General features: G+C 33.3%; 1 protein-coding gene and 1 non-coding gene across 6 annotated transcripts in view; both read right to left on the bottom strand.

Annotated features, from left to right (window-relative positions):
- FAM122C (family with sequence similarity 122C) overlaps window positions 1–26,811 on the bottom strand; it is a 61,894-nt gene that overhangs the window by 9,883 nt on the left and 25,200 nt on the right. For 4 of the 5 annotated variants that reach the window (XM_036227146.1, XM_036227148.1, XM_016123574.2 and 1 more), the window contains 6 exons: window positions 22,244–22,287; window positions 22,086–22,140; window positions 20,563–20,652; window positions 20,083–20,171; window positions 19,368–19,429; window positions 16,610–16,706 (listed from right to left, as the gene is read on the bottom strand). In XM_036227146.1, the coding sequence (XP_036083039.1) occupies window positions 16,610–16,706; window positions 19,368–19,429; window positions 20,083–20,171; window positions 20,563–20,652; window positions 22,086–22,140; window positions 22,244–22,287 (437 nt within the window). Of the gene's footprint in view, window positions 1–16,609; window positions 16,707–19,367; window positions 19,430–20,082; window positions 20,172–20,562; window positions 20,653–22,085; window positions 22,141–22,243; window positions 22,288–26,811 lie in introns of those variants that run through there. The other variant, XM_036227149.1, reaches the window with a different exon arrangement.
- On the bottom strand, window positions 25,061–25,164 carry LOC118608151. The gene has a single exon (XR_004952944.1). It is a non-coding gene; the product is annotated as a U6 spliceosomal RNA (small nuclear RNA).

The raw sequence follows: 26,811 nt of genomic DNA, 5'->3' as shown, positions 1-26,811 counted from the left end.
AAAAAAATGCCGATGGGAGTTTAATGGGGATTGAATTATATCTGTTTCAGGTAATAAGGTCATTTTAACTATGTCAATTCTTCCAATCCAAGAACACGGAATGTCTTTCTATTTCTTTGTATCTTCTTAAATGTATTTTAATATGGTCTTATAGTTTTCATTATATAGGTCCTTCACATGTTTCATTAATTTACTAGATATTTTATTCTTTTTGTTGCAATTGCAAAAGGAATTATTTTTCCTTTTTTTTCCTGACAATTCATTATTAGAATATAGGAATGCTGTGGATTTTTGAACATTGATTTTGTATCCAGAAACTTTACTGTATTTGCTTATTGTTTCTAGTAGTGTTCTTGTGGGTTCTCTATATAGGGGATCATGTCATCCACAAGTAATAACAGTTTGACTTCTTCCTTTCCTATATGGATGTATTTTATATCTTTCTCTTGACTGACTGCACTTGCTAGGACCTCCAGTGTTATATTGAATAACAGTGGTGATAGCAGACAGCATTATCTTGTTCCTGATCTTGGAAGGTTTTTAGTTTTCCACCATTAAGTATAATGTTGGCTGAGGGTTTGTCATATATGGCCTTTATTATGTTAAGGTACTTTCCTTCTATACCGATTTTGTTAAGTGTTTTGATTATAAATGGATGCTGTATCTTGTCGAAGGCTTTTTCTGCACCTGTTGATAAGATAACATGATTCTTATTTTTTAATTTGTGTATGTGGTGTATCACATTAATCGATTTGTGTATGTTGAACCATCGCTGTGCCTTTGGGATGAAGCCCACTTAACTGTGGTGTATAATCTTTTTAATATGCTGCTGTATTTGGTTCACTAGTACCTTATTTAGGATTTTTTCATCTGTATTCATGAGAGATATTGGTTTGTACTTTTCTTTTTTTGTGTTATCTGTACCAGGTTTTGGTATCAGGATAATATTGGCCTCAGAAATGAGTTAGGAAGTATTGCTTCCTCTTTTATGTTCTGAAAGTTTGAGGAGAATAGGTATTAAATCTTCTTTAAATGTTTGGTAGAATTCACTGGTGAAGCCATCTGGTCCTAGACTTTTACTTTTTGGTAGGTTTTTGATGATTGTTTCAATTTCCATACTGCTGATTGGTCTATTTAGATTTTCCAGTTCTTTTTGATTCAGTCTAGGAAGGTTTTTTTTCTAAGTACTGATCCATTTCTTCTAGGTTATTAAATTTGGTGTTATATACTTTTGCATAGTATTCTTGTATGACCCTTTGTACTTCTGCAGTGTCTGTCATCATTTCTTCTCTTTCACCCCTGATTTTGTTTATTTGTGTCCTTTCTCTTTCTTCTTTAGTGAGTCTAGCCATGGGTTTGTCAATTTAATTAACCTTCTCAAAGAACCAGCTCTTTGTTGTATTTATTTTTTCTATTGCTTTGTTTTTGTTTTCAGTTTCATTTAATTTTGCTCTAATTTTGATTATTTCTTTCCTTCTGCTGACTTTAGGCTTCATTTGTTCTTCCTTTTCCAGTTTTTTAAGATGAAGCATTAGGTTGTTTATTTGGGCTCGTTCTTGTTTTTGGAGATAGACCTGTAATGGGATGAACTTTCCTTTAATGACTGCGTTTGCCATGCTGTATCCTTAAAGTTTTGATATGTCGTACTGTCATTATCATTCATTTCTATGTATCTATTGATCTCTTTTTTTATTTCTTTTCTGATCCAGTCATTCTTTAGTAGCATGTTGTTTCATTTCCATGTATTTGTGTTTCTTCCTGCTTTCTTTTTACAGTTCATCTCCATCTTCAAAGTATTATGACCAGAGAATATGGTTGGTATGATTTCAACCCTCTTGTATTTATTGAGGCTATATTTGTGTCCCAGTATATGGTCAATCCTTGAGAATGTTCTGTGTGCACTATAGAAGAATGTATAAGTAGCTGTTTTGGTATGAAAGACTCTGTTAATGTCAATTATGTCCTGTTGTTGTAATGTGTCATTTAAGGATGTTATTTCCTTATTGATTTTCTGTTTAGATGATCTGTCCCTATCTGACAGTGGATATTTAGATCTCCTACTACAATAGTGTCGTGGTCTGTTTCTCCCTTTAGCTCTGTTAGTAATTGCTTTATATATTTCGGGGCTCCCTGATTGGAAGCATAGATATTAATATGTTACAATTTCTTGCTGTATAATTCCTTTTATCATTATAAAGTGTCCCTCGGTATTTCTCTTTACCTTTTTTATTTGGAAGTCTATTTCATCTTATATTAGTACTGCTACTCCTGCTTTTCTCTGAATGTCATTTGCTTGAAATATCATTTTTCATCCTTTGAGTCTGTATTTGTCTTTGGAGCTGAGATGTGTCTCCTAGAGGAAGCGTATGGTTGGATTTTGTTTTTTTGATCCATTCTGCAACTCTGTGCCCTTTTATTGGTGAGTTAAGTCCATTTTCATTTAGAATGATTATTGAAATATGAAGTCTTTTTATAGCCATTTTATCTTTTTCTTTCTGCTAGCTTGGTATTTCCATTGCTTCCTTGTCCATGTTTTTTGTTTTCTTTATTCTGGTTGGCTTTTGTGGGTTTCCCTCTTGTCCTTCTTGTTTTATGTTGTATACTTTAGTTTTGAATCTTCGGTGTGTGGTTACCATTACAAATATGTAGAGGATAGTTAAATATATATTCCATTTTCTTCTTCATGTGCCTTATTCTCCACTCGCCTTTGGTAATTTGGATCTTTGAGTCCTCCCCTTTTCAGTCATCGTTGTCTCAATTTGTCCCTATTTATACCGAACGTTCATTACTATCTTGCTATAGCAAATCTCTTCTCATCGTTTATGCTTATAATGCCTTGTTCTTAATAAGGGTTGCACTCCTCTGTTTCTGTCTGCCTGCTAGTCTTCTTAGTCATAGTTATGTATTTTGTTTTTGTCATTTAGTTTTAGGCGAGCTGACCCCTTTCAATATTTCTTATAATGCAAGACTCATAGTGGAGAATTTCCTCAACTTTTGTATGTCTGGAAAGGTCTTTATTTCCCCTTCATATCTAAAGGAGAGCTTCACTAGATACATTATTCGTGGCTGGTGGTTTCTTTCATTTAATAGTTTGAATATTTGATTCCACTCATTTCTGGCTTGTAAGGTTTGTGCAGAGAAGTCTGATGATAATCTAATGGATTTTCCTTTATAGGTAAACATTTTCTTCTCTCTGGGTGCTCTGAGAACTCTTTCTTTTTCATTGATTTTTGATAATTTTAATACAATGTGTCTTGGAGAAGGCCTTTTTGGGTGGAGATAATCGAATGTTCTGTCGACTTTTTGAATTCCAAGCTCCAGTTAATTCCTTAGATTTGCAAAATTCTCATCATTATTTGTCTGAAAAAGCTTTCTAATCCCTGTTCTTTTTCCTCACCTTTTAGAATGCCCATTATTCTTATGTTTCCTCTCCTGAAGGTATCAGCTAGTTCTTGTATTTCTCTTTCATTATTTTTCATTCTTTGGTTTCTCTCTTCTTCGTTCTGATTTATTTCTAGATTTCTGTCTTCGATATCACTGATCCTTTCCTCCATTTGGTTGACCCTATTTCCCAAGTTTGCCATTTCATTTTTAACTTTTGCAGTGTGTTCTTCATCTCTAGAAGTGCTATTTGGTTCCTTTTGAGGGTTTCAATCTCCCTGCTCTGCTCATCTATTTGTGTTTTTCAATTTCTGAAATTTTTGATTTGAGTTGTTTTGGATTTCATTGAGTTTTTTCAGAAGTACCATCCTGAATTCTCTGTCATTTAAATTGCATATTTCTATGTTTTTTCAGTTTATTTTCTGAAGATTTTTCTCTTTCTTTCTGAGATGCCTTGTTACCTTGGTTGTTCATGGTGTTTAACAGACTATTTCTGAGCCTGGACATTAATGGAAGTGTATTCTGCTGTTTTTGCAGAAAGAAGATTTATTATATAAAGGTCTCTCTTTAGCCTGCTGCAAAGAAGGTACTTTTCTTTTGGTTTCCAGTAGGCGGCGTCTAAGCTTCCTGGATCCCTGCTTTATATAAAGTCTTAATAAAGCTTTTTAAATTTTTTGTAGATATTTAATATGCTTGCTACCCTCAGTTTCAGTCCTTGTCAGTGTTAGAGATAGTTTCAGTAGCATTTGTTCAGATTCCCCTAGGGCTCCTCTGTGTTCGGTATTGGAGGGTGTGGGGGGAGGGGCCCTCTAGGTTGGGGGATGGAGGCTGCAGCTCTGTCTCAGTTTTGCAACCAGGGCCAGTAAAAATCAACTGTTTTTTTTTCTGCCATCCCGCTTCTCTGCCTTCTGCCCTGATGACTGGCCCCTGCCCTGGCTGGCAGCAGGGAGCTCACAGCTTTCCCAGGCAGAGCTCTTCAGGGAACTTGCTGCTCCTTCTCTCCTCCCTCTCCTCCTGCATGGAGCTCCGGTGGTTAGGAGAGACAGCTTCTTTATTTCTCCCAGTCCACTGCCTGACACCCAAGGTTCTGACCTGTGGTGGCTCTTATGCGCAGATCTCACGCTCGGACGTGCTGGTGTACAGTTTGGGTGTTTTGTTGAGTTTTAGATGTTCAGCTCATTGCTGTTTCAAAGGGAGAGGTATGGAGATGTCTCTCACTCCACCATGTTTCTGATGTCACTCTACTTAAACTTATTTTAAGGGAAGCTTTATAACACCTGCATAAATGCAAACCCAGTGTTGCATGCCATGAAGGTCTTTGAAGGGAGACTTGAGGATACCTATAACTGTCCTCTTCTTTTCCTTTCAGCAATAAGTTTGTAAATAAGAAAAACAACAAGAACTTTTAAAATTGTGTGCTTATTTTTCTCAGGTAGCTTAGCATTTTAAATGCAGCAGATAATTTTATCTTCACTATAACTCTGTGTATCGTTCCCCTTTGTTTAGTAGGAAACTTGAGCAAGTGGTTAACTTTCCCAAGCCTCTGTTTCCTCCTAAATAAATGGGGACAATAATGGGGACATAGGAGAGAAGGGCCCATGGCTTTACCCACTTCATGTCCTTCTTGGGGAACAGAAAGGAGGCAGAAGCTCCAAGCTACTTCATCCTCTGACCACTACCACCCCAAATTCTGACGACCGAGATTAGAACTAAATTATTGCTTTAAAATAAAATACTCCCCAGAGTTAAACTTATTCGTAACTTTAATTTTCCTGTGAAGAACTTTAATCGGAATGTTCAAATTGATTTCAGACTTGCTAGGATGGGAGCTTTGATTAATATAGGGAAAGAAAATGTACCTTTGGAGCACAGGCCCTGGCTCCTTTTGGAAGAGAGCAGACCTGGGCAGATTCTAGTGGGGGAAGGGAGGGCTGGCACTTGGGCAGCTGGAGGAAAAGAGGCAGCAGAAAGCAAGGTGTGAAGAAATGAAAGGCAAACTTCAACTTCAGTTATCTCTAATTCAAATTCTTTGGGAAAAGAAGCAGAATATAAATACAACAAATAATACATCGGTAGAGAGACAGTATCTAGGTTCTGTTAACCTGTTTAGTCTCTCAAAGCATATCACTGCTATTCAACTTCATGAGAAGCGTGCTTTGTTTAAAAAAAATACATTTTTATTCACAGGAAAAGATATGGGACTTTGAACCACTTAATCAAAGAATTTGAACAAGAGATAACTTTCCCTGGTTTCAGTAACCATTGAATAATGAGAATTCCACAAGTCACACAGAGGAACCCAGGTTCCTTGAAAGGCTTACAATCAAGAAAAGTTCAATATAATGTAGTAATCCTGGTATGTGAGTACCGGTGCAGTCCTCAAATATTTGAGTTAGAAAGGGAAGATAAACCCTGTATAAATTAAATAATGATATTTTAAAGGCTTAGAGAAAATTGGAGAATAAGAAAAGCTTCTCATGGAAACAAAAATATCTAGTGTAAGTGCCAGTGTGTCTGGTGCAGAGCAGGCATTGCCTAATGATCCCACATAGCCCACAATGTTATATGTTACGTGGGTCCTATGTTACAGAGGAAAACAGTATTCGATATTTGGTGTAGACCAGCTATGATGGGATAGAAATTCCCAAATGTGAGCCTACCACCCATAGGAAAGCAGACATCAGAATCCTTTAGTTAATAGCCTGGTGAATGTGACACCACATTCTAGTACACAAATGGCTTCCTTCTCATGCCCAACATTTGAGGTGTCCCAGATTCAGACATGCTGGCATTTACACTAGAGTTCTCATTTGGTAAAGTGACATTAGCAAAGCTTGTTGCTCAGTAACATGTGCTCTATAAACCCTTGGATCTTGGGTATGGAGAAATAGACCAAGTACATGCACTGTTTTGATTTTTAAAATTTCTTTCTTGTCGCCAAGATCCAAAGGCTAATACTATGCTTCGAAACTTTCCAGGTACCCACAACATCTAACCAACAGGACACTGGCAAATATGTATGAAGGAAGTCAGACTCTTCTCCTGCCAGTAAGTAAGGGAGTTTGGGAGAGCATGTAATACACATAGCTTTTCTTTAACTGAGTATGATTTATCTATGAGTTTATCTTGAAATTAACTAAAAGAAATGAGAAGTCATATGAAGCTATTCCTAAGAATTTTAGGAGCCTCTGGAAAAAGACAGTCAGTTTATTTTCTTAATCGAATAGGATTATCTTTCGAAGGAAGTATGCACTTTAGCCAATCATTTTAAACAGTAATGAATAATTGCATTTGACCAAATACCAAAACCCAACATATAAAAAGTCAATTCTTTGAAAACAAATATAATCTAATGAACATTTTTGATTAAAAAAAACACATTTAAACATATTTCTTCATCCTCATTGATGGCTTTTTTTTTATCTCGAGCTACATTTAATACAAATCCTTTTGCAAATTAGGATCTCAAAATCAAAACATTGTTTAAATGAACTATATATGTGAACTATATAAATGAATATGCATTGTTGGTGGGAATATAAAAAGATAAAATCACTTTAGAAAGCATGCTGGCAATTTCTTATGAAGTTAAACATGTACTCACCATATAATATAGCAATTCTACTAGGTATTTATTCAAGAAAAATGAAAACATATGTCTGCACAAAAGTTTAAGCAGATATATTCATAGTAGCTTTATTAATAATAGCTCCCAGCTGTAAACCCAAATGCCCAATAACAGGTGAATGGATAAACAATTGTGCAATATACAGACACTGAAATACAACTCAGTAATAAAAAGTAATGAATTATTGATGCAGGAAGCAGCATAGATGGATTTCAGGGACATTCTAAGCAAAAGCAACCAGATACAAGAGTACATATTGTATGATGATATATGTGAAATTCTATAAAAGAGAAATTTAATCAATAGTGATGAGGAAAAGGAGATCAGTGTAACCTGGAGCCAGCAGTAGGGGTGGAAAAAGATTACTACAAAGAAGCAGAGGACATTTTCTGTGGTAATAGAAACAGTCTATATCTTGATTGCAAGCTCAAAATGGGTGCCATTTATAATAAATATGTAAATTATGTCTCAATAAAGTTGATTTAAAAACTAGCATAAGTAAAAAGCTCTTCAAAAGTTGAAGATTTAAAGTTATTTCTGCTTAGCAAGTATAAGTATTAAGTATTCTGTGTAAACTGAGTACCAAGATGCAGTCCCTACAATCAGAAAACTACTCTCTTGAAAACTAAGTACAGAGTCATATATGCACAGTAGAAGTCACTGGGTTTGATGCTATATGGAGCTGGTTTACCAAGCTTTTTAAAATAGTGCCTACCATGTGGGAGGAGTGGCAAAAAGAATAAAAGGCAAAGGACTTATTAGGTGGAAAGGAGAATTGGGATCAGATCAAGGACAAGAAATAATATTCTATATCACCATGAAACCTGGCTGGTCACCATCATATTGTGAAGTGCCTTGCAATAGAGAGGCCAATCAATTTGGATACAGCTTGACTTTGTCTAAAAAGTGGTACCAATGACTAGGACTAAAATTATAAAGTGGTAAAGGACAAGAAGGTCTTCAGAGTCCTTGGACAGACTTCAGGAAATCCCTTGCCTTCCCCATCAAAATGGAAGCTTTCTCATTCCTTAAGTGTTTGGTGAAAAGCTCTACTGAAATTTTAATAAATGCAGGAGATTGGATGAGGAACTTCTCTGGAATATTTTATTCATCTATATAGCTTTAGAAATTAAAAGATGGGGAAATATATAATTGAGAATCTCTCATATATAATCTTAGGATAAGATTCAGAGTACAGTCACACTGAACTGGGAAGTATTCTGAGATTACTTTTTTAATTGGAGGAATCTAATAATATGACTTTTTTTTTAAGGAACTGATAATCAGTGTGGAGTGTTGTGGTCATTTCTGGGTGCCACACTTGAAGGATATTGACAAACTAGAAAATGTTCAGAGGCCAATGGCCAGGATCATAATAAAGTCTGGAAACCATCTCATAGAAAAAGCCTAGAATGGAAACCTAGAGGAAGAAAGATTTGTGGGGACATGGTAGCTACTGCCAAATATCTGAAAGTCTATATCTATGGGAAAGGAGATGGATTTTGCTTATTTTGTGGCATTCCCTATGACAAATTAGAAGCAAAGGATAGAAGGTGGATTTTAGTTCAATATCAGGAAGAATTTCTGAATGAATAAAACTTTCTAGTAGTTGAAAGACTCTGACTCTTCTTCAGCGAAAGTTCAAAAAGAAGTGAACAGTCCAATAGAGGTAAGATAGTCTTGATCCTTTCACACAATTATGTTTCTAAAACATATTTATTTTGACTTCTATTATTTGTGTATTGTACAAGTAATATACACCCCATGTGGAAAAACCTGAAAACACAGAGAAGCAAAGGGAAAAGCAAATGAAAACAAAATCATTCATCTTCCCACCTCTCAGAGACTTAAAACATTTTGATATATAGCTTAACAGATATTTTTTTCTGTTATTTATCCATGTAAATATATGCAAATATTTAAAAACCAAAATGAGATCCCATAAATGATGCTTTTTTTTAACAGTATATCATTGACATGGAAGGATGTTTAATGTCAAGTGATATATGACTGTGTCATCATTCTTAATGGGTGCAGAGATTTCCATGGAATGAATGTACTGTCATTTGTTTAACCCAATATTTCTCAAAGGGTATTCTAAATAACAGCAATCCCATAAGATGACCCTCAAAACATAGAACTTAGGTTAAACTGTTTTAAAATGTTTCATACTATATTCCCTTTCTTTGGCTTTTATAAAGTTAAAGAAAAACGTTTAACTGGGTTTCCCAAACTTATTTGAACATAGACTGCCTGTGGCTTCCCCCTTCTTTAATTCTTCAGGACACTTATTTTTCACATTTTATAAAACACCCTGTGAAATGTTGCCTTACTTGATACTTTAGTGTTAGATACTAGTTTTGTTTTTTACATAAAACTTGCATTTTAGCCATTTTAAGTATATAATCCAATGGCATTAATTCTATTCACAATGTTATGCAACCATTCCAATGATCTATTTCCAAAACTTTTTCATCAACCCACAAAGAAACGCTAGAACTCCTTCCCCCTTCTAGCAGCCCCTGGTAACTTGTAAGCTACTTTCTGTCTCTATGAATTTTTCTATTCTAAATATCTCACATGAGTGGTGTCATACAATATGTGTCCTTTTGTATCTGCCTTATTTAACTTAGTATATATTTTCAAGGTTCATCATGTTGTATCATGTATCAGAATTTCATTCCTTTTCATACCTAAATGATATTCCATCATATGGCTGTACTTTTATCCATTTATCTGGTGATGGACACTTGGATAGTTTCCACTTTTGGCTGTTGTGAACAATGCAGCAAGAAACACTGACATGCCAGTCTCTGAGGTCTTGTTTCCAAGGAGTGGAATTGTTGGATCACATGAAAATTCTGTTTAATATTTTGAGAGACTGCCAAACTGTCATTGTATCATTTTACATTCCAACCAGCAATGTACAAGAGTCTTATTTCTCCATATCCTCACCAATATTTGTTATTATCTATCTTTGTGATTATAGCCATCCTAGTGGGTACAAAGCAGTATCTCTTTTGATTTGGTTTTGATTTGCATTTCCCTAATGACTAATGATGTTGAACATCTTTTCACGCACTTCTTGGCCATTTGTATATCTTCTTTAGAGAAATGTCTATTCATAAAGTCCTTTACCCATATTTTAATTGGGTTATCTTTTTGTTGCTGAGTTAGTCAGTTATGATTTACTAATATTTTTCTCATTTTATAGACTGTCTTTTCACTGTTTTGTTAATGTCTTTTGATGCACGAAAGTTATTAATTTTGATAAAGTCCAATTTATCAATTTTTCTTTTGTTGTTCATGCTTTTCATGCTATATCTAAGAAGCCATTGCCAAATCCAAGATCATATAGATTTACCCATTTTTTTCCTGGGAGTTTAATGGTTTTAGCTCTTGATATTTAGGTCCCTGATCCATTTTGACTTAATTCTTGTATATGGTGGGAGGTAGGAGTCCAACTTCATTATTTGCATGGGGATATTTAGTTGCCTCAGTACTATTTGTTGAAAACATTAGCTTTTCACAATTACAAATAACATTACTTCAAATATCCTTTTCAACCTATCTCATATTTTCCCTTAAGGAAAATTCCTGGAAGAGTTGCTATATTGAAAGATAAGCACATTTTGAAGGCCTTTGATACATACTACCAAATTTCCTCCAGAAAGCACACTAGGAATCTACTACAGTAAATTCAAATACCACTTTGCCAACACTCTCAACAGCCTTTCATAGAGAAAGAGAGAGAGAGAGAGAGAGAGAGAGAGAGAGAGAGACATTATGTCTCTCCATGTGGCACTAGAATGTATTCCAAATCAAGTTTAAGGGAGTTTTAGTGAACTTCCCTTGACAGCCCCAACATCCTAGCCTCAGCATCTTCCTTTACAAAGACCTCACACTTATGAAAAGATTATCTAAGAATAGGACTTGATGTAAACCACTGCAGAGTTTAATATAAGTCTAGTTAAGGAAACAATCTAAACCCTTCCTCTCAGAAGAGTGAGACTAGAAATGGAAAGTATAATTAGGTTCCTCTGCTGGATAATGTAATTTCAAAGTATTTCCTTCTTCAGCACAAAATCATAAACCAGCTGTTTGTGACTTTCAAATGTGTCCTTTTTTCCCTTGTGTTCAATGGAGAATTACCAAACACAAGAGCCATGCCAAGAAATCAACTAAACTGAAGTTAGAGGGTTTTTCTTACAGCCATGTGATAATTATTTTGTATAAATTATTTTGCTGGTTGTCTGCTTTTTAGTACTAGTCAAATATTTCCAAATGTGTTTTGAGACAGTTTTTATAGTTGATATAGCTTTTGGCCCTGTCTCCTTTCCATCTCTGAAACAAACATACCAAGTATATCTTTATTTTGTTTTGTCTCAAGCTGTAGTTACAGTAGAAAGAAAATTTTATGGTGAGTGCTTTATCAGTGGAACTTGTTATTAATATGGAAATCTTGAGAGGATCATTTATCCACACGAAACAAGAAACCAGGGGAAATTAGCTTTCCACATTTCATCACAAAGCATGCATAATTCATAGAAGAAAGGAAACTACTGATGAGGCTGAACAAAATAAGTTTCTTGTTGCCAGAAAGAATAAAAACATGAGCTATAAAGCTCTCTAATTTCCTAAATATTTTCTTAGAGTTCTGAAGTTTAATGCCATCATGACTTTCACTGTCATGGTATCAAAGATGAAGACAGATATTTTTACAGAATCAATAAAATTTAAGAGGCAGAAGGGACCTTATAAATATCTGGAAATCAGAAGCCCAGAGAGAAGTGACCTGCCCAAAGTCATACAGACCTAGTGACAAATCTGCAGCTACGAGTCAAGTCTCTCGTACTAATAATGTAGTCTGGCCACTCCCCTAAAGGTTGACATGAACAATTATGCTACCAATTCACTTTGCTGTCAGTAATGCCAGAGATCTCCAATTTCATATATCTAACTTACTGTTGAATTTATAGGATTCGATTACTAACTGTCTTAATTTAATGCATTTCCATTGAGAGATCATGGTCATCAAGTCTCCCACTGTTAAGAAAGTTGAGCAATTTTCTAAGATTCCTATATGATAAATGACTCTCTCCACCTATTTATTATAGGCATTTGTGAAGCTCAATCTTTTTACTCTTGGGTTAAGAACCATTTAAAAAAATCTGTAAGATATCATGGAATTTAAGGGAAATAAAACTATCTTTCTGTCATAGTACTTATTGTTCTCTGGCCTTTTTTAAATGCACAATTTCAACTATTTGACAGTGAAGTCTACTTTTATGACAGACTTTTCAAGCTCAACGTTTAAGATCTAAAATATTTAAAAACACTTCTGGAAAACTGTAATTAGTTTTTTTTTCATAGATATACAAAGTACCATATATGCATTCCATCATGGATATTTATAGATAGTTGCTTCTAGGTGAATTTTAAAAATTAATTTAGGAGAGGAGATTAAATATATCTTATAGTGGGAGTACTAATAATTCAAGGAGCAGGGACGAAGATTAATAAAGAATTAGAATCTTAACTCATGGGCTTTTAATAGCTTATTTGATTTGCCTTAATTCTTAATATCCAATGAAACAGACCATCTCGATACAAATTCTAACCCTATCTTCCCTTTTTAATGTAAGAACTTTCTAACAGAGTTGTCTAACAATAGAAGAAACTGTTGTGTGAGGGAGTCAGTTCATTATTATAAAATTTCAAACTAAGGCTAAAAGATAATCTGTCTGGAATTCTTAAAAGGATTCTGCATTGAGAGGTAGATTAAGACTTCTAAAATCCTGTAAGTTCTAAGATTCTATAATTCCGATAGTCTTTCTCTCCTACTTTTATAGCACACGGGTCCTTTCATATGTGTATCTATAGTCATATTATCTTAGATTGCCTTGTATCGCTATTATCTTTGCACTTATTTTATCTTGCTTGAAGATAGAAATGATATCTCATTCATCTTCATATGTCATACAATTTTAAGTGTAGTTTCCTGTACACAGAAAGTATTCAGTAAATACTTATTGAATATACTTGAAATTACAAGCTTAATTGGTTGATTTAGTCATTATAAATTTTAAGAACCATATGTTTTCCCTGATATGAGACTCTATATTACTACAGTGAGTTTTCATGTTAGAATGAATTTGGAGTGTTGCCCTTTTGTAAGGTCATAAGTAAAATAGGAATACTTGATTGAACATGAACACATTTAAGGCTTAAAAATAACACTTTAAAGTATTTGAAAAACATATTTCTTCTTCCATTTATCCCTTCATTGACAATGTGAAAAGTAGCATACATGTACACATATAAACATATATTTATAAATAGAAATATTTATATATTTATAATATATAAGACATGCTAACACTTATGTGTTACCTCTTTTTTCTCACATTTTTAAAGATAGATTATAAGATTGATTTTTTTTCAAAAACTAATTTAAGAAAAATGAAAAAAGCAGAATAAAAATTCTAAAATTATCCTGTTGTGGGTTGAACTGTGTCCTCAAAATGATACTATTGGAGTCCTAACTCCTAGTACTAGGAATGTGACCTTATCTGGAAATAGGGTGTTTGCAGATGTAATCAAGTTAAGACGAAGTCATAATGGATTAGGGTGGGCCCTAAATTCAATCACCAGTGTCTTTATAAGAAGGCCATGTGAAAACACAGGGACACAGGACGAACCCCATGTGATGACAAAGACAGAGACTGGAGTGGTACAGCAGCAAGTCAAGGATTTCTTTCCAGCAACCAGCAGAGGCTAAGAGAGAGACATTAACAGATTCTCCTTCAGAGCCTCCAGAAGGAACCTACTCTGCTAATACCTTGATCTTAGACTTTTAGCTTCCAGAACTGTGAGAAAATCCATTTTTATTGTTTTAAGCTACCAGTTTGTAGTACTTTGTTATGGTAGCCCTAGGTACTTCACTATGAATTCCATATTTAGGATGAGAAAATATAGTCTTAACCATAATTGTGAAAAATCAACCACGAATTATCATGTAAAGGAATTACTTTTGTCTGGAAAATCAATAAATGGAAAATCATTTAAGAAATGAATCCTTCCAATATACAAGCTCAAAAGGCAAAAGAATGGAAAATCCTTGATTTGAGAATATTATAGTGAGTGGTAGCATCCTAGAGTACAAATAAAACTAACTAAATCAAGAGAAAGAAATTGTCTGTGTTGAGAAAAGTTTATTGAGATAATCAAGATTACCAAGATTTACTGGTAAAAGTTCCTTATATAACTAAGTAGTAGTCTCACTTCCATTGCAAAACTTTTTTTGCTAAGTGTCAATAATGCATGAGGACTTTTTTATCTGTCTTATCTACAATTACAGCAAGGAACATCATTTCAATCACACCTTATTCCATGACGTCCCCCTTATATGTTCACAATTGGCCCACTAAAGATCCAGCAAGAACCTGAGTAACAAAGGCAATACTGAGAGTTCACTTGTCCTTAGCCAAGTAGAATACTGTCTCAATTTTAGAAGACCATCATGATCCCAGTCATCTCATAAAAATGCAGTTACATTTATTCACAGGTGAATAGGTTTGTTCCCTACATGTATATCCATTCCAATCAATTCCATCAGGGCCATTGTCAAAAAATTCTGGCACCACAGTCTTTTCCCCATGTGGGGCATATATACATCAGATTTCCATCATGATTATTATTTCCAATGACAAGGATTATATATTTTAAATAACCATTCTTATTTTATTAGTGAGGAAATTCAAACCAATTATCAACTTTTTTTCATGAGGAAAGATTTCTATTTTTCAAAATGCTAATACTATCCTCAATTATTTAAAGTACTTATTTTAGATTAAAAATTTTCAACACATGATTTTTCCTGTAAAAAACCCTTAAGACTCTCAAATAAAAAACTGAGGTTTAAACAAACATTTATAGCCCTTAGGAAACGATTGGAAGTACATAATTCTTATAGAAAAGCCCTAACATATTAATTTGATGTTTAATCAAATCAGTAGTCATGATCATAAAAGGTAATTTATAGCAATGTAAAAGATCAAAAATTATCATCATCATCTTTTTTTCCACACTTAATTAGAATACAAAATTGATCAGGAATAATTAGGTTAACAAATTGGGTAAAGTCTCAATTACATATTATTTTCTTGACATTAAATTAGCTTTTATTCATCTTGCTTCCCCTACTTATTTTTTTCTCAACAAATTAAACATCCAAGGACTCATGTAAAATAGGCAATCCTTGGATCAGTATGGTATAACTAGCTTAGTTTTAAAAACTGCTTTCGATAGGTGATTTTTCCTTACCAAGTAGAAACTAACAATTACTGAAAAAGTCATTAAAAACTAGCATAGTCATTCAGTATATAATCTTCAAAAATCATTTTACCTGTTGATTAATGGAACAATTATATTCCATCAGAACTTATAAATCTTATTTACTTATTTATTCACATAATTAAATAGAAATTTCAATTGACTTTTTTAAAGTCAAGGTGCAGCATGTTTCTATATATTACCAGCTTGAAGATATATGATTGTATCATCAACATAGTTCTTATTTGGCAAACATCTTTGAAAATGTTACTACATTAATTTTAAGGGCATACAAATAAATTAGACATGCAAGTTCTATAAATAAACAGAATTTTAGGAAAACAAGATAAATAAGAAATAGTCCAAATTATACCATACAATTCTGTTACTGCTCCAACTTGTGTGTGTATGTGTGTGTGTGTGTGTGTGAGAGAGAGAGAGAGACAGACAGAGACAGAGAGAGAGATGAAGAAACAGAGACAGAGAGAGTGGGAGCATGCAAATGAGCCCATGTGTGTTTCTCCATTGGTGATAAAGTCTTGAGATGGGTAAATCACTTAGTTGAAGGTTCATCCACTATAATAAACAGAGAACCAGAATCAGTGGGGGACACAGGAGAATTTGTGACAGTGCTGATTTTAGCCAATGAATTATAAGGAGATCCTGTACTGCTGTTGTTTCCATCAAGAGCATCTAAACAGACGATAGATGAGGAGAAAAAAATGCCACTTATTGATAACAGAACTCGAGATCTCTGTGCACTCTGCTTTGTCTACAAATAAACACAAAATATGTGAAGCCAAGAACTAGCAACTAGTTATAAGAGCAGTTTCACGAGAGCAGTAAAACAAACCAAGAGTAATGACAAATAAAAATTCATTCACTATATTTCCCATTTTGATTATTAAAACATGCTTTCTTGGCACTTTTCAGTAACATGCTCAGCCTAACAAAGCACACAAAAATCCAAGGTAGAAAAGATGGGAAGAATACTTTTTTACCAAGCTTGCATTTTTATGTATTTCTCTTAATCTAATGCCAAAACCCCACTTCTAAAAATGTATCGACCATATATAAATGTTACCCATAAATGTTAGGGAGGAGAACTAAAGTTAATAGTATCCACTTGGGATATTATTTTTAGAACTTCTCAAAATGTTTAATAATATACCATACTTCTGAATATATACAATGGCCAAAGTAGACTTAAAAAATAAATGAAAAATGGTGGCAAATACATTTTTAAAACCTCATATCAAGACTTACCCCACTTTCTTGTCAGGCAGTTCGGTAGTATCAGAAGAAAACACATTGGTTTGGCCTTGAAAAAATCTCTTTGGCTGATCTTCAAATGCCATTTCACCTATGACAAAAAAAGCAGATCAAGGTAGATATGTTTCATCTAACATGTTTATTATGTTTTCGATTGCAAAAGTAAAATTGTTCATTGCAACTAATTTATAAAATATAGAAAAACACAAAGGAAAAGAATTTTACATCAGCATTATCTAGAGATGAACACTTTTCAGTAATTCCTGAATATGTGTATATATACATAACTGTTTTTAAACAAAATTAGATTTGCGCTGTATATAATACTAATATATAATCTACTTTTTAAAATAATTATAATTTCCTCATATTATTCACTAAATTCTAAAACATGATTTTATATAGCTATGTAGCCAGGCCATACCATAATTTAATGCCATTATTTTAAACCTTTAGGTCATTGCTATCTTTATTTTGCTAAATATATACTATGAACTAAATACAAATACATCAATTCTTTATAGCATATAATTAACAAAATAAAAGACTGCATTATCACCTTGAGTACATGTTAAAATCTGTACAATGTTACACATTCATGTGATAACCATGTTAAGATGTGAGAAAAACTGATGTTCAAGCCCGTAACTTCTAGGGTAGAATATATTTAAATGATAAAACACTAAGGCCATCTACTCATTAAAAATATCCCTAGGAACAGTTTCCACAGACATTTCTTAGGATTCTAATCGTGGCACATAAAGCACAAAAAAGTATCCTATCTCATGCCAAATTACACTCATACCATTATGGAAAAATGATTCATCTCTTCTTTTTGGTTTTAATTAAAGACGAATGAAAACAAATTCATTACAGAAGAAAATTAAAATTCTCTTTGCTAAAACCATTATTACTCGTAAAATAATATTTATAGCTGCCCAATTTCTGCAGATTTCTCAGAATTCCCTTCCCACTTGAAGCCTTATTTGCTCTTGCTTATTCCTAATGGAAGTAACTGCTGCTTACACCCATTAAATAAGCATTCATCTGCTTTATTTTACATTCTCCTTGGCTGTATAGAGTCCTCATTCTTTTTTGTTCCCCTGCATCCCCACCCACCAGGACCTTTTATTGATTTTTTTATACCATCTTTCTTCATATTTTACTTGTATTAATCAGGTCCAAATAGGACATAGTTTGTTGTTTCCCCAATGAATATCTATATTCCAAAATGTATAAATAAAATGTCTATTCAATCTGTTATTGAATATGAGAGACCAGATGAATTTTGACCAAATTTGTACAAGATATGTTTGGGAGTGTCTGACTTAAAATACAGACTACATGGTATATACAGAATTTGCTTTGGAATTCTTAGGGACATCTCAAAGAAATGATGCAGTCATCCTCCAGAGCAGGTGAAAACCAGGTACAAGAAGCTTGTTTGTGACATGCCACATTCACCAAGACACTGAGAAGAAACCAAGTCTAATATGTCAAAAATTGAAATATAAAAACAAAATTTTAAATCTTAAATTTTAAGAAAATTCCAAACATTTTCAATGTCATAAAACATTTTGTGTAAATAAATGTCTTAAAAGATAAATATTTTAATTTAATAAAACACTCTATTCAACTTAAGCATGTTTTATTTTAAATACCTAAATGACCCCAACTTTCTAACCACTCCTCAACTATTAATATATTTGAATGCTTTTTTTTCAACACTAGCCCAACTTTACAGCACAGGCAAAAGGTCCCTAAGCTAGGTCACTCACTAATCTATTGTCATAAAACATTGCGCTTACTTTGGAAAAAGGTATTTTCCAGAATTGATCTAGTCTTAGTCTTGGAATATAATAAGTACATGCTGAGTTAGGTATAATGTTAGGAAGATTGCCATTAATTAATCTAAAAATACATGGAATGCTGAAGTACATTTCAATTCCTTTCCCTATAGTTTTACTCTTCTTTTCCTCTTTTTTCTCCTCCTCCTCCTTCTTTCCTATCTTAATGAATTTTTCACAAATATGCATTTTAAAAGTTTAATCTCCTTTCTTATTTATCCACTTTCCTTCATTATTATGGTTAAAGTTGAAACTAAGCCTATAAGCCAGTAGCAGTGTTAACAGAAAAGGAAGAACATAACTTAGTGAGGCAGGGTTGAGAAATGGGCTCAAGGATTGGGAGTTTAAAAAAAACACTTCTGTTCTTTCCATTGCCTTTTTATTACTGAGTATGTGGGTCATTTTACATATATTTAACCAAAAAATAACCACATAAAGAAGTAAAACATCAAAGAACAGACACCTTAGCATAAATTTTTTAGTGTTTTAAGTGGATCTAATTTGTGTCAACTTATTCATGTGATACCAACATGTATGTGTTGTGGCAGGGCAAGACAGGGGTTGAGATTCAGCAGAATACTTGATGACTAATTTACGCTATCTGTTCATTTATTCTCCACCTTATTTCAGAAAGTATTTAAGGTAGCTAGCTTGGTGAATTATACTTATATAATGAAAATCATAACAGCTGGCTAAATTGGAATTAAATTTCTCAATTCACATTTATAAGGCACTTTATAGCTTTCAAATGTTTTACATATAGTTTTGAGTAAAATGAAACTTATCAAGTATATTTTAAATAAGTAAATCCTTCAAGATGGATTTTTGCATAACACTTGATTTCATATGTTACTTTATACAAACAACTCAAAGTTATATTTATTTCTGCTGGTAGATAAAAGTACCTTTTCTTTTTAATGATCCAAGGATACTTGGTCTCATAATATTGGTGGAACTTTGATTTCCTCTAAAATAAAATGATCACAATAATTATAAGAAAAAATTTTAACAAAAGCAGCTATGACTATTTTATTATAACAGATCTAAGGGCATAGATTTTAAAAGGAGAGTGTGTAGTATCCTATATCATATCATTCTACTGCTTTTTCTCTAAATCTTGGTAAAAATATAAACACCACAGGACAGAAAACTATCTTGTAATTTATAAGAATTCAGGATTTCCCCAAGTTGTAGGGAAAAAAGCTAGAAGGACCTGCAGTCCTGGCCTTGACTTGCCTTGAATCAAGTAAGAATCATGGGTAAATGAGCAGGTACAGTTGTTTAAAGTTCAAGAGTTAGCTCTCGTTCTTATCAACAAGCTTGGTCAGAGGAAGACTATGTTCAAACAGGATTAATGAAGTACTGATTCTTCATGCGTTCACACATTCTCACATGTTCTTAGTCACTTGATTCTTTTTACTATACACATTCTCACATGTTCTTAGTCACTTGATTCTTTTTACTATACAAAGTGGTAAACCAAAACAATGACATTTTAATTTAGCTAAAAAAGACATTACTTTTTTTGGCTGTCATAGAACCTAGAGCTATAATTTCTTTTAAGTTTCTAAAATTCTTATTTTATAAGCAATTTGATATTTTCATATAATATAAACTTACATTGTAAATTGCTGTGTAGAATTGGCAATAGGACTTGGAAGCAAAGTGGTGCAATTCACACAAGTTTTTAATGATGGAGAAAAATATTGCTGAAACAAGTTGGAAAAGAGGTTTAAAAACTGACATTTTTCTCAGAAAACAGATCAGTGGTTTCCTAGTGTGGGCAGAGGCAGGTGGATTGTGAGGAGGGAGATCAAGTGCAAAAGATCATGAGAAAATTGTTTAGAGTGTGAGAACTATTCTATAATTTGATTATGGTTATGGGATTGTAAACAATTAAAAAATCAATCATATCATATAATTGTTGGTGACTTTTGTTACATACAAATAATAGGTTAGGAAATAAAAAGGAAGGGGAACTTATAATTTAGAATCGGATATACTATAATAACATATATCCCCTAAAGCATTTGGGTGGTGAAACATTAATGTTTCATAAGTATTTCAAGGGACATAGACTTTTAGGCACTTCTTTCTTACCTTTCCATTCCTCCTGAGGGGAGAAGCTGCTGAGGATACTGGAATTAAATCAATACTCTTTGGAGAAGATGGTTTCTCTAAATTGTCACTCTGTATAAGCAGAAAGCAGTGCACAATTGTAGCACCACCAATTCCTTACCCATCAAATAATTAGGGATATGGCTGTTGTGAGGAAGGGAATCCTTATTGAATCAGTGGCTGTACCATGCTGAGGAGCTCTCACCATCTTAAAGCAAGCAGGAACCCAAGATTCACTTCAATAATCAAAGGTAACCTTTGCCTTTTGGGAAAGAGAGCTACATGGTGATGGAGGGGCTTCCATAGTGCCCCTAAAAGGCCCAGAATATAAGTACTCAGTATTGAGCAATACCGACTGTCCACACAAATCCTAAATTCTGTTTTTTTCTCTTTGGGTTTGCCCTACACTTTGTTATTGCAAACTACAATACTACATCTAGGAAAGGAAAAAGGATTTGGTTAGAATTAAGATACGAATGGGACAGAAAAAATAATTACAGCTATAAAAAATATTTATAGATGTTATATAAACAAAATCAGGACTACATAATTCAGGGTTTTAAAATGTGCTCTTTTCCAAGACACTAGTAGAGTTATAGTACATGTTCCCTTCCTCCTAACCCGCTCGCAGATTCGCTCACACCAATACCTAAAGTAATTAGAATCATTGCCAGTGAAGGGAATTCAAAGCATCTATAAATTGTATTAGCACCGAAACATGAAAAGTGAAAGCCTCAGAGTCTAGCTACTCATTCTTTAGGACTACTGAGTCAGGGGTAGATGCCTATCTAAGGCAATCAGGGCTTAGAGAAAAATAAAATGTCACTGTTTCTGCTGATGACCTATTTCCTTATCTAATAATTTCCAAATTTGGAAACTGACAACTAAACTCCTTTACTCAAATTTCAGCTCAATTCTTGTTTTGTTATTATCCGAGATGTCCCTGGAAATGAACCCTAAACATTCAACTTAGTTGTCAATGGGTACACAGACATTAACAAATGTTAGCAAGGGATGTAGCTAAATTCCAAATATGTTTAAAGTTGTATGTTAAAATTTTAGTGGGAGTATATGTGTTACAAGCATAAAAATGAAGTATTTTCCCAGTGAAGCCAACGTCTATGGTTTCGAACTATAATATATAGTTAATAAATTATGTAGAAGAGAGTGAAATCATTTATCGTTTTGTCATCTAAGCAATTTAACCAGCACCAATAAACTTTTTAAAGGCCCACTAGGATAGAGGGGAAGCTGGTCCACAACACCGATGGTATTGTATCAACAACTATTTACTTTGAGTCTCACTTTCAAACAATGTGTTATTTGTATAGGTAAATCATAAACTGTTTCTTTAGAGGAATCAAAAATTACTTATGCAGCATATATAATTTTAGTTTCCATTGAGAGCTTAGATTTCTAGAAATTACAACAAAACTAGGTAGCACCAAAACTCAAATCAGTAAAAATTTCAAATTTTCTACAAAATAAAAGTGTTAATACCATACCAAGTTCAAATGTTCTTCCCAAGAATGACTTATCTGTATTGTAGTTTGTACCTCCCTACAAAAGAAAACACATCAGTACTGCAGTTTGCTTATCTTAAAGAAAAGATATTCCTGAATATACAGGTAATCAGAATAGTAATCCAAAGTACACTACTCACCATTCATGCATTGTTTCTCTATCCATTAAATCCATGCCTTCTTCCTAAAAGGCAAAAAAAAAAAATGAGAAAAAACTGAATAAAGTTTCTATAGTTTTACATGCAATTTCATTTGGCTGCATCTTTATTACTATTCTCTGGGCTACAGAAGAGGGAGAGTACAAAGGAATCTCTAAACAAGTGTCTGGTTCTCTCATTTTTATTGTTGAACTTACCACACTAAAGATCTATTGCTATGTATCACAGTACATCAGAAATGCAAAAACTGATTAGAAGAAAAACTGTGTTTTGTTTTATTCAAAAGAGAAAAAACATCAAACATTAAATATTATTATATTTTCTTTTTTTCTGTGTTCATGCTAATTATTACTTTTAAAATTTGTTTTTATTTTTTATTTTTCAATTACAGCTGACATTCAATATAATTTTATATTTGTTTCAGGTATAGAGCATAGTGGTTAGACATTTATACAATTTATGAAGTCATCCTTCCAATAAGTTTAGTACTTACCCGGCACCGTACACAGTTATTACAATATTAATCCCTTCCCTCTTTTCATCTAGCCCCTCAACCTCACTCCCATCAGGCAATCACCAGTATGTTCTCTATATCTATGAGTCTCTTTCTGTTTTATTTATTTTGTTCTTTAGAATTCACATAAAAATACTGTTTTTCCTACCATTAATACCATGATATTAATAAATACTACTTAGAGTCCAACACAAACTAAATGTCTATCAGTATGCATTTGCTTAAGTAAATGATGATACAAACATGATTTAAGTCTAGTCATTTACGTTGAAAAATATGCATTACAAGAAAAAGCGTTTGACAAAATCCAACATCCATTTATGATAAAAACTCCCAACAAAACAGGAATAGAGGGAACATACCTCAACATAATAAAGACCACATGTGACGAACCCACAGCTAACACCATACTTAATGGGGAAAGGCTAAAAGTGTTTTCCTTAAGATCAGGAACAAGACAAAGATGCCCACTTTCACCACTTTTATTCAACATAGTATTTGAAGTTTTTGCCACAGCCATCAGACAAGAGAAATAAAAGGCATCCAAATTGGAGAGGAAGAAATAATTCTGTCATTATTTTCAGATGACATGTTAGTATATATAGAGAACTCTAAAGGTATACCAAAAAACTCTTAGAACTGATAAATGACTTCAGAAGTAGTAAGATACAAAATTAATATTCAAAAGTTGGTTGCATTTTTATACACCAATGATGAACTACCAGAAAGAGAAATTAAGAAGACAATCCCATATACAATTGCATCAAAAACAATAAAATAACAAGGAATAAATTAACCCGAGGAGGTAAAATTATAAGTCACAGAAAAAGAAATTGAAGAAGATACAAATAAATGGAAGCATATACTGTGCTCATGGGTATGAAGAAAACATTGTTAAAATGGCCATACTACCCAAAGCAATCTATAGATTCAAAGCAATCCCTATCAAAATGGAAAATATCAAGTGTTGGTGAGAATATGGAGAAATTGGAACCATCATACATTAATGGCAGAAATGTAAAATGGTGCAGACTCTGTGGGAAACAATTTGTTAAGTTCCTCGAAAAGTTAAATATTAAATTAACATATGACCCAGCAATCCCACTTCTAGGTACATACTCAAAAGTATTGAAAAGAGGGATTCAAACAGATACTCATACACAAATGTTCACAACAGCAATATTCACAATAGCCAACAGGTGGAAACAACTCAAATGTCCATCACCAAGATGAATGGATAAAAAAAAGTGTGGTATATACATATAATAGACTATTATTCAGCCATAAAAAGAATGGCGTTCTGACCCATGTTACAACATAAATGAATCTTAAAAACATTATGCTAACTGAAATAAGCCAAACACAATAGAAAAAATATTATATGATTCTACTTGTATGAGATACCTAGAATAGTCAAATTCATAGAGAATGAAAGTAGAATAGAGGTTACAAGAGACAGAGGTTAAAATGGGGGAGTTATTGCTAAATGGGTACAGATTTCCTGTTTGACATGATAAAAAGTTTTGGAAATGGAAAGTTATGATGGTTAACATTGTGAATGTACTTAGTGCTACTAAATTGTACTCTTAAAATGGTTAATAAAAACCCACAGTCCAAATTCAGCCTGGCATTCTTAAAAGTATATTTCACACTTAATGAGGTATCTAGTATAGTGCTAGGCAAATATGCTGCTAATTATTATGGAGAACATGAAATATGCAAATGAGCCTTCCCTAAAGAAACCTAGAATCATATTTGAGAGACCAGCTCTATGTACATTAAATCAGTGCTCTACAAAGTAAGCTCGATCATAGCAAAGGGGGTATAAAAAATGATCCACTGAGAAACAAAAAGAAAAGTATAAATTCAATTTTTGCATTTTAAAAAATATAAGACAGTAAGAAATGAAGGCTTGCCAATATTAGATATACAGATTGACACAGGTGCCCTCAGTCAGCCCATAGAGTCCAAAGATCTTATGAGAGAAGAGCATTTTTTTTGTCTTTAGCTAAATAGAACTAATTACAATTCGTCTGAGCCAAGTTATATGGCTATATGGATACATTATCTACTTTTAACTAAACCAATTTCCACAAAATTGACAAGTGCCTTAACAAAATTACTACAACAAATTTTGGACAAGTCTAAGCAAATATCAGGGAAATGGCAAAGGTGAAACTTGTGCTATCCCTACTACAGCTCGTCATCTGCTACATTACTATGAAAACACAATGCTGAGCTAATCAGCTCTGTCAGGGATCTGGCTAAAACAATTTGAAATCATGAAGATTATTGGAAATATGAATTCACATTCCCTCTCCTTGCACAGGGGCCATGCTAATGTTCTTTGTATCATTCCAATTTTAGTATATGCACTGCTGAAAAAGACTAAGTGAGCACTACATTTACTTTCAATAATGATCTATCGTTAACAAAATTTAAAATTTTCTAAAAAGATGTTATCTTTAACTCATTCTTTTTATATTTCTATTTTGTGTATATTCTATGATTCATGTTATATACCAGCACAGTAGTAGATGTTCATAATGTGTATTCGACATGCATGTATTGAAAGTATGTGTTCAAACCTTTTTTACTGATGCAGTATGTAATCAAAAGACGTTAAATATTACTGTCTAAAGTATAGACAATAAATATTATTGGTGGTCTGTGACAGAAGACTGGTATGAGTTGTGTGAATTAAATTTTGGCCTAGGCCTTGAAAGATGTTTAAAATATGGACAAGCAGAGGGTGGAGGGGAGGATATTACAAACAAAATGAATCACATAAACAAAAATTTAGAGGAGGAAAAAGTATGGCAGGTTTGCAGATAGTGACTAGCTTAACTTAAACAGTTCATGCTATGAATAGCGATAAAACTAGAGAGGTAAAACAGGGTCAGATTTATAGGATCTTAAATAATTGAAGAATTTGAATTTGGGCAGAATAGTATAGCTGTTAGAATCACAGGCTTTAGAGCCAAACAAAACTGAGTCGAATCCCAGCTCTGTAACATTACTTGTGCAACCTTAGGCCGATGACTTAACCTGAGCCTCAGTTTCTTTATCAATATGAAGATGATGGTAATAATGAGGGTAACAAGGTTGTTGTAGAGTTATCATACTGCCTGGCAACCTATTTAAGTACTCAATACAAGCTAGCTATAAGTAATGAGAAGCCATTGTAACTTTTTGCACAGGAGAGAAAAAGGTGAAAATAATGTTTTAGAAAAGTAATTTGTTATTGGTTATGGAAGTAGGATTATACTGTTAGAGATGGGGAATCTGTTAGAATATTATTAGAGTCACCTGAACACAAGGGACAGAAGGAAGTAGCAGTGGGAACAGAGAGGATGTTTTCAAGGAAGAATTAATAAGATTAGATGCCTAATTAGATACAGTAGAAAAATAAGGAAGAATTGAAGATGTACCTAGAGCTCTGAGTCTTAAAACTGTGTGACTGTCACTGTTTTGATGCCATTACAGAAAATGAGGGAAATTGGGAAAGATAGCTTAATAAATTAATCGGTCTTTTAAAAAATTAAATTTATTAAGTTAACATTGGTTAATAACATTATATGTTTCAGATGTACAATTCTATAATACATTGTCTGTATATTGCATTGTGTGCTTACCACTGAGAATCTAGTCTCTTTCCATCACCACATATGACTCCCTTTATCCTCTTCATCCTCTCCCCACACCCTTGGGCGACCACCATACTGTTGTGTCGATGAGTTTGTTTCTGTTTGTTTGTCTGTTGCTTTTAGTATTATATCCCACATATGAGTAAAATTATATGGCTCTTGTCCTTTTTCATCTAACTCATTTCACTTAGCACAATAATACTCTCAAAATCCAATGTACCACATCTTCTTTATCCAATCATCTGTCAAAGGACACTTGGGTTGTTTCCATGTCTTGGCTTTTGTGACTAATGTAGCAATGAATATAGGGGTACATATATCTCTATGAATAAGTGTTTTCAAATTTTTCAGGTACTCAGAAGACAGATTGCTGGGTTATATGGTAACTC

The sequence above is a fragment of the Rousettus aegyptiacus genome, unplaced genomic scaffold (assembly GCF_014176215.1).
Source record: "Rousettus aegyptiacus isolate mRouAeg1 unplaced genomic scaffold, mRouAeg1.p scaffold_m13_p_9, whole genome shotgun sequence".
Classification (NCBI taxonomy): domain Eukaryota; kingdom Metazoa; phylum Chordata; class Mammalia; order Chiroptera; family Pteropodidae; genus Rousettus; species Rousettus aegyptiacus.
Note: the sequence above shows the minus strand (reverse complement) of the source record. Positions and strands in the feature narration are given on the sequence as shown.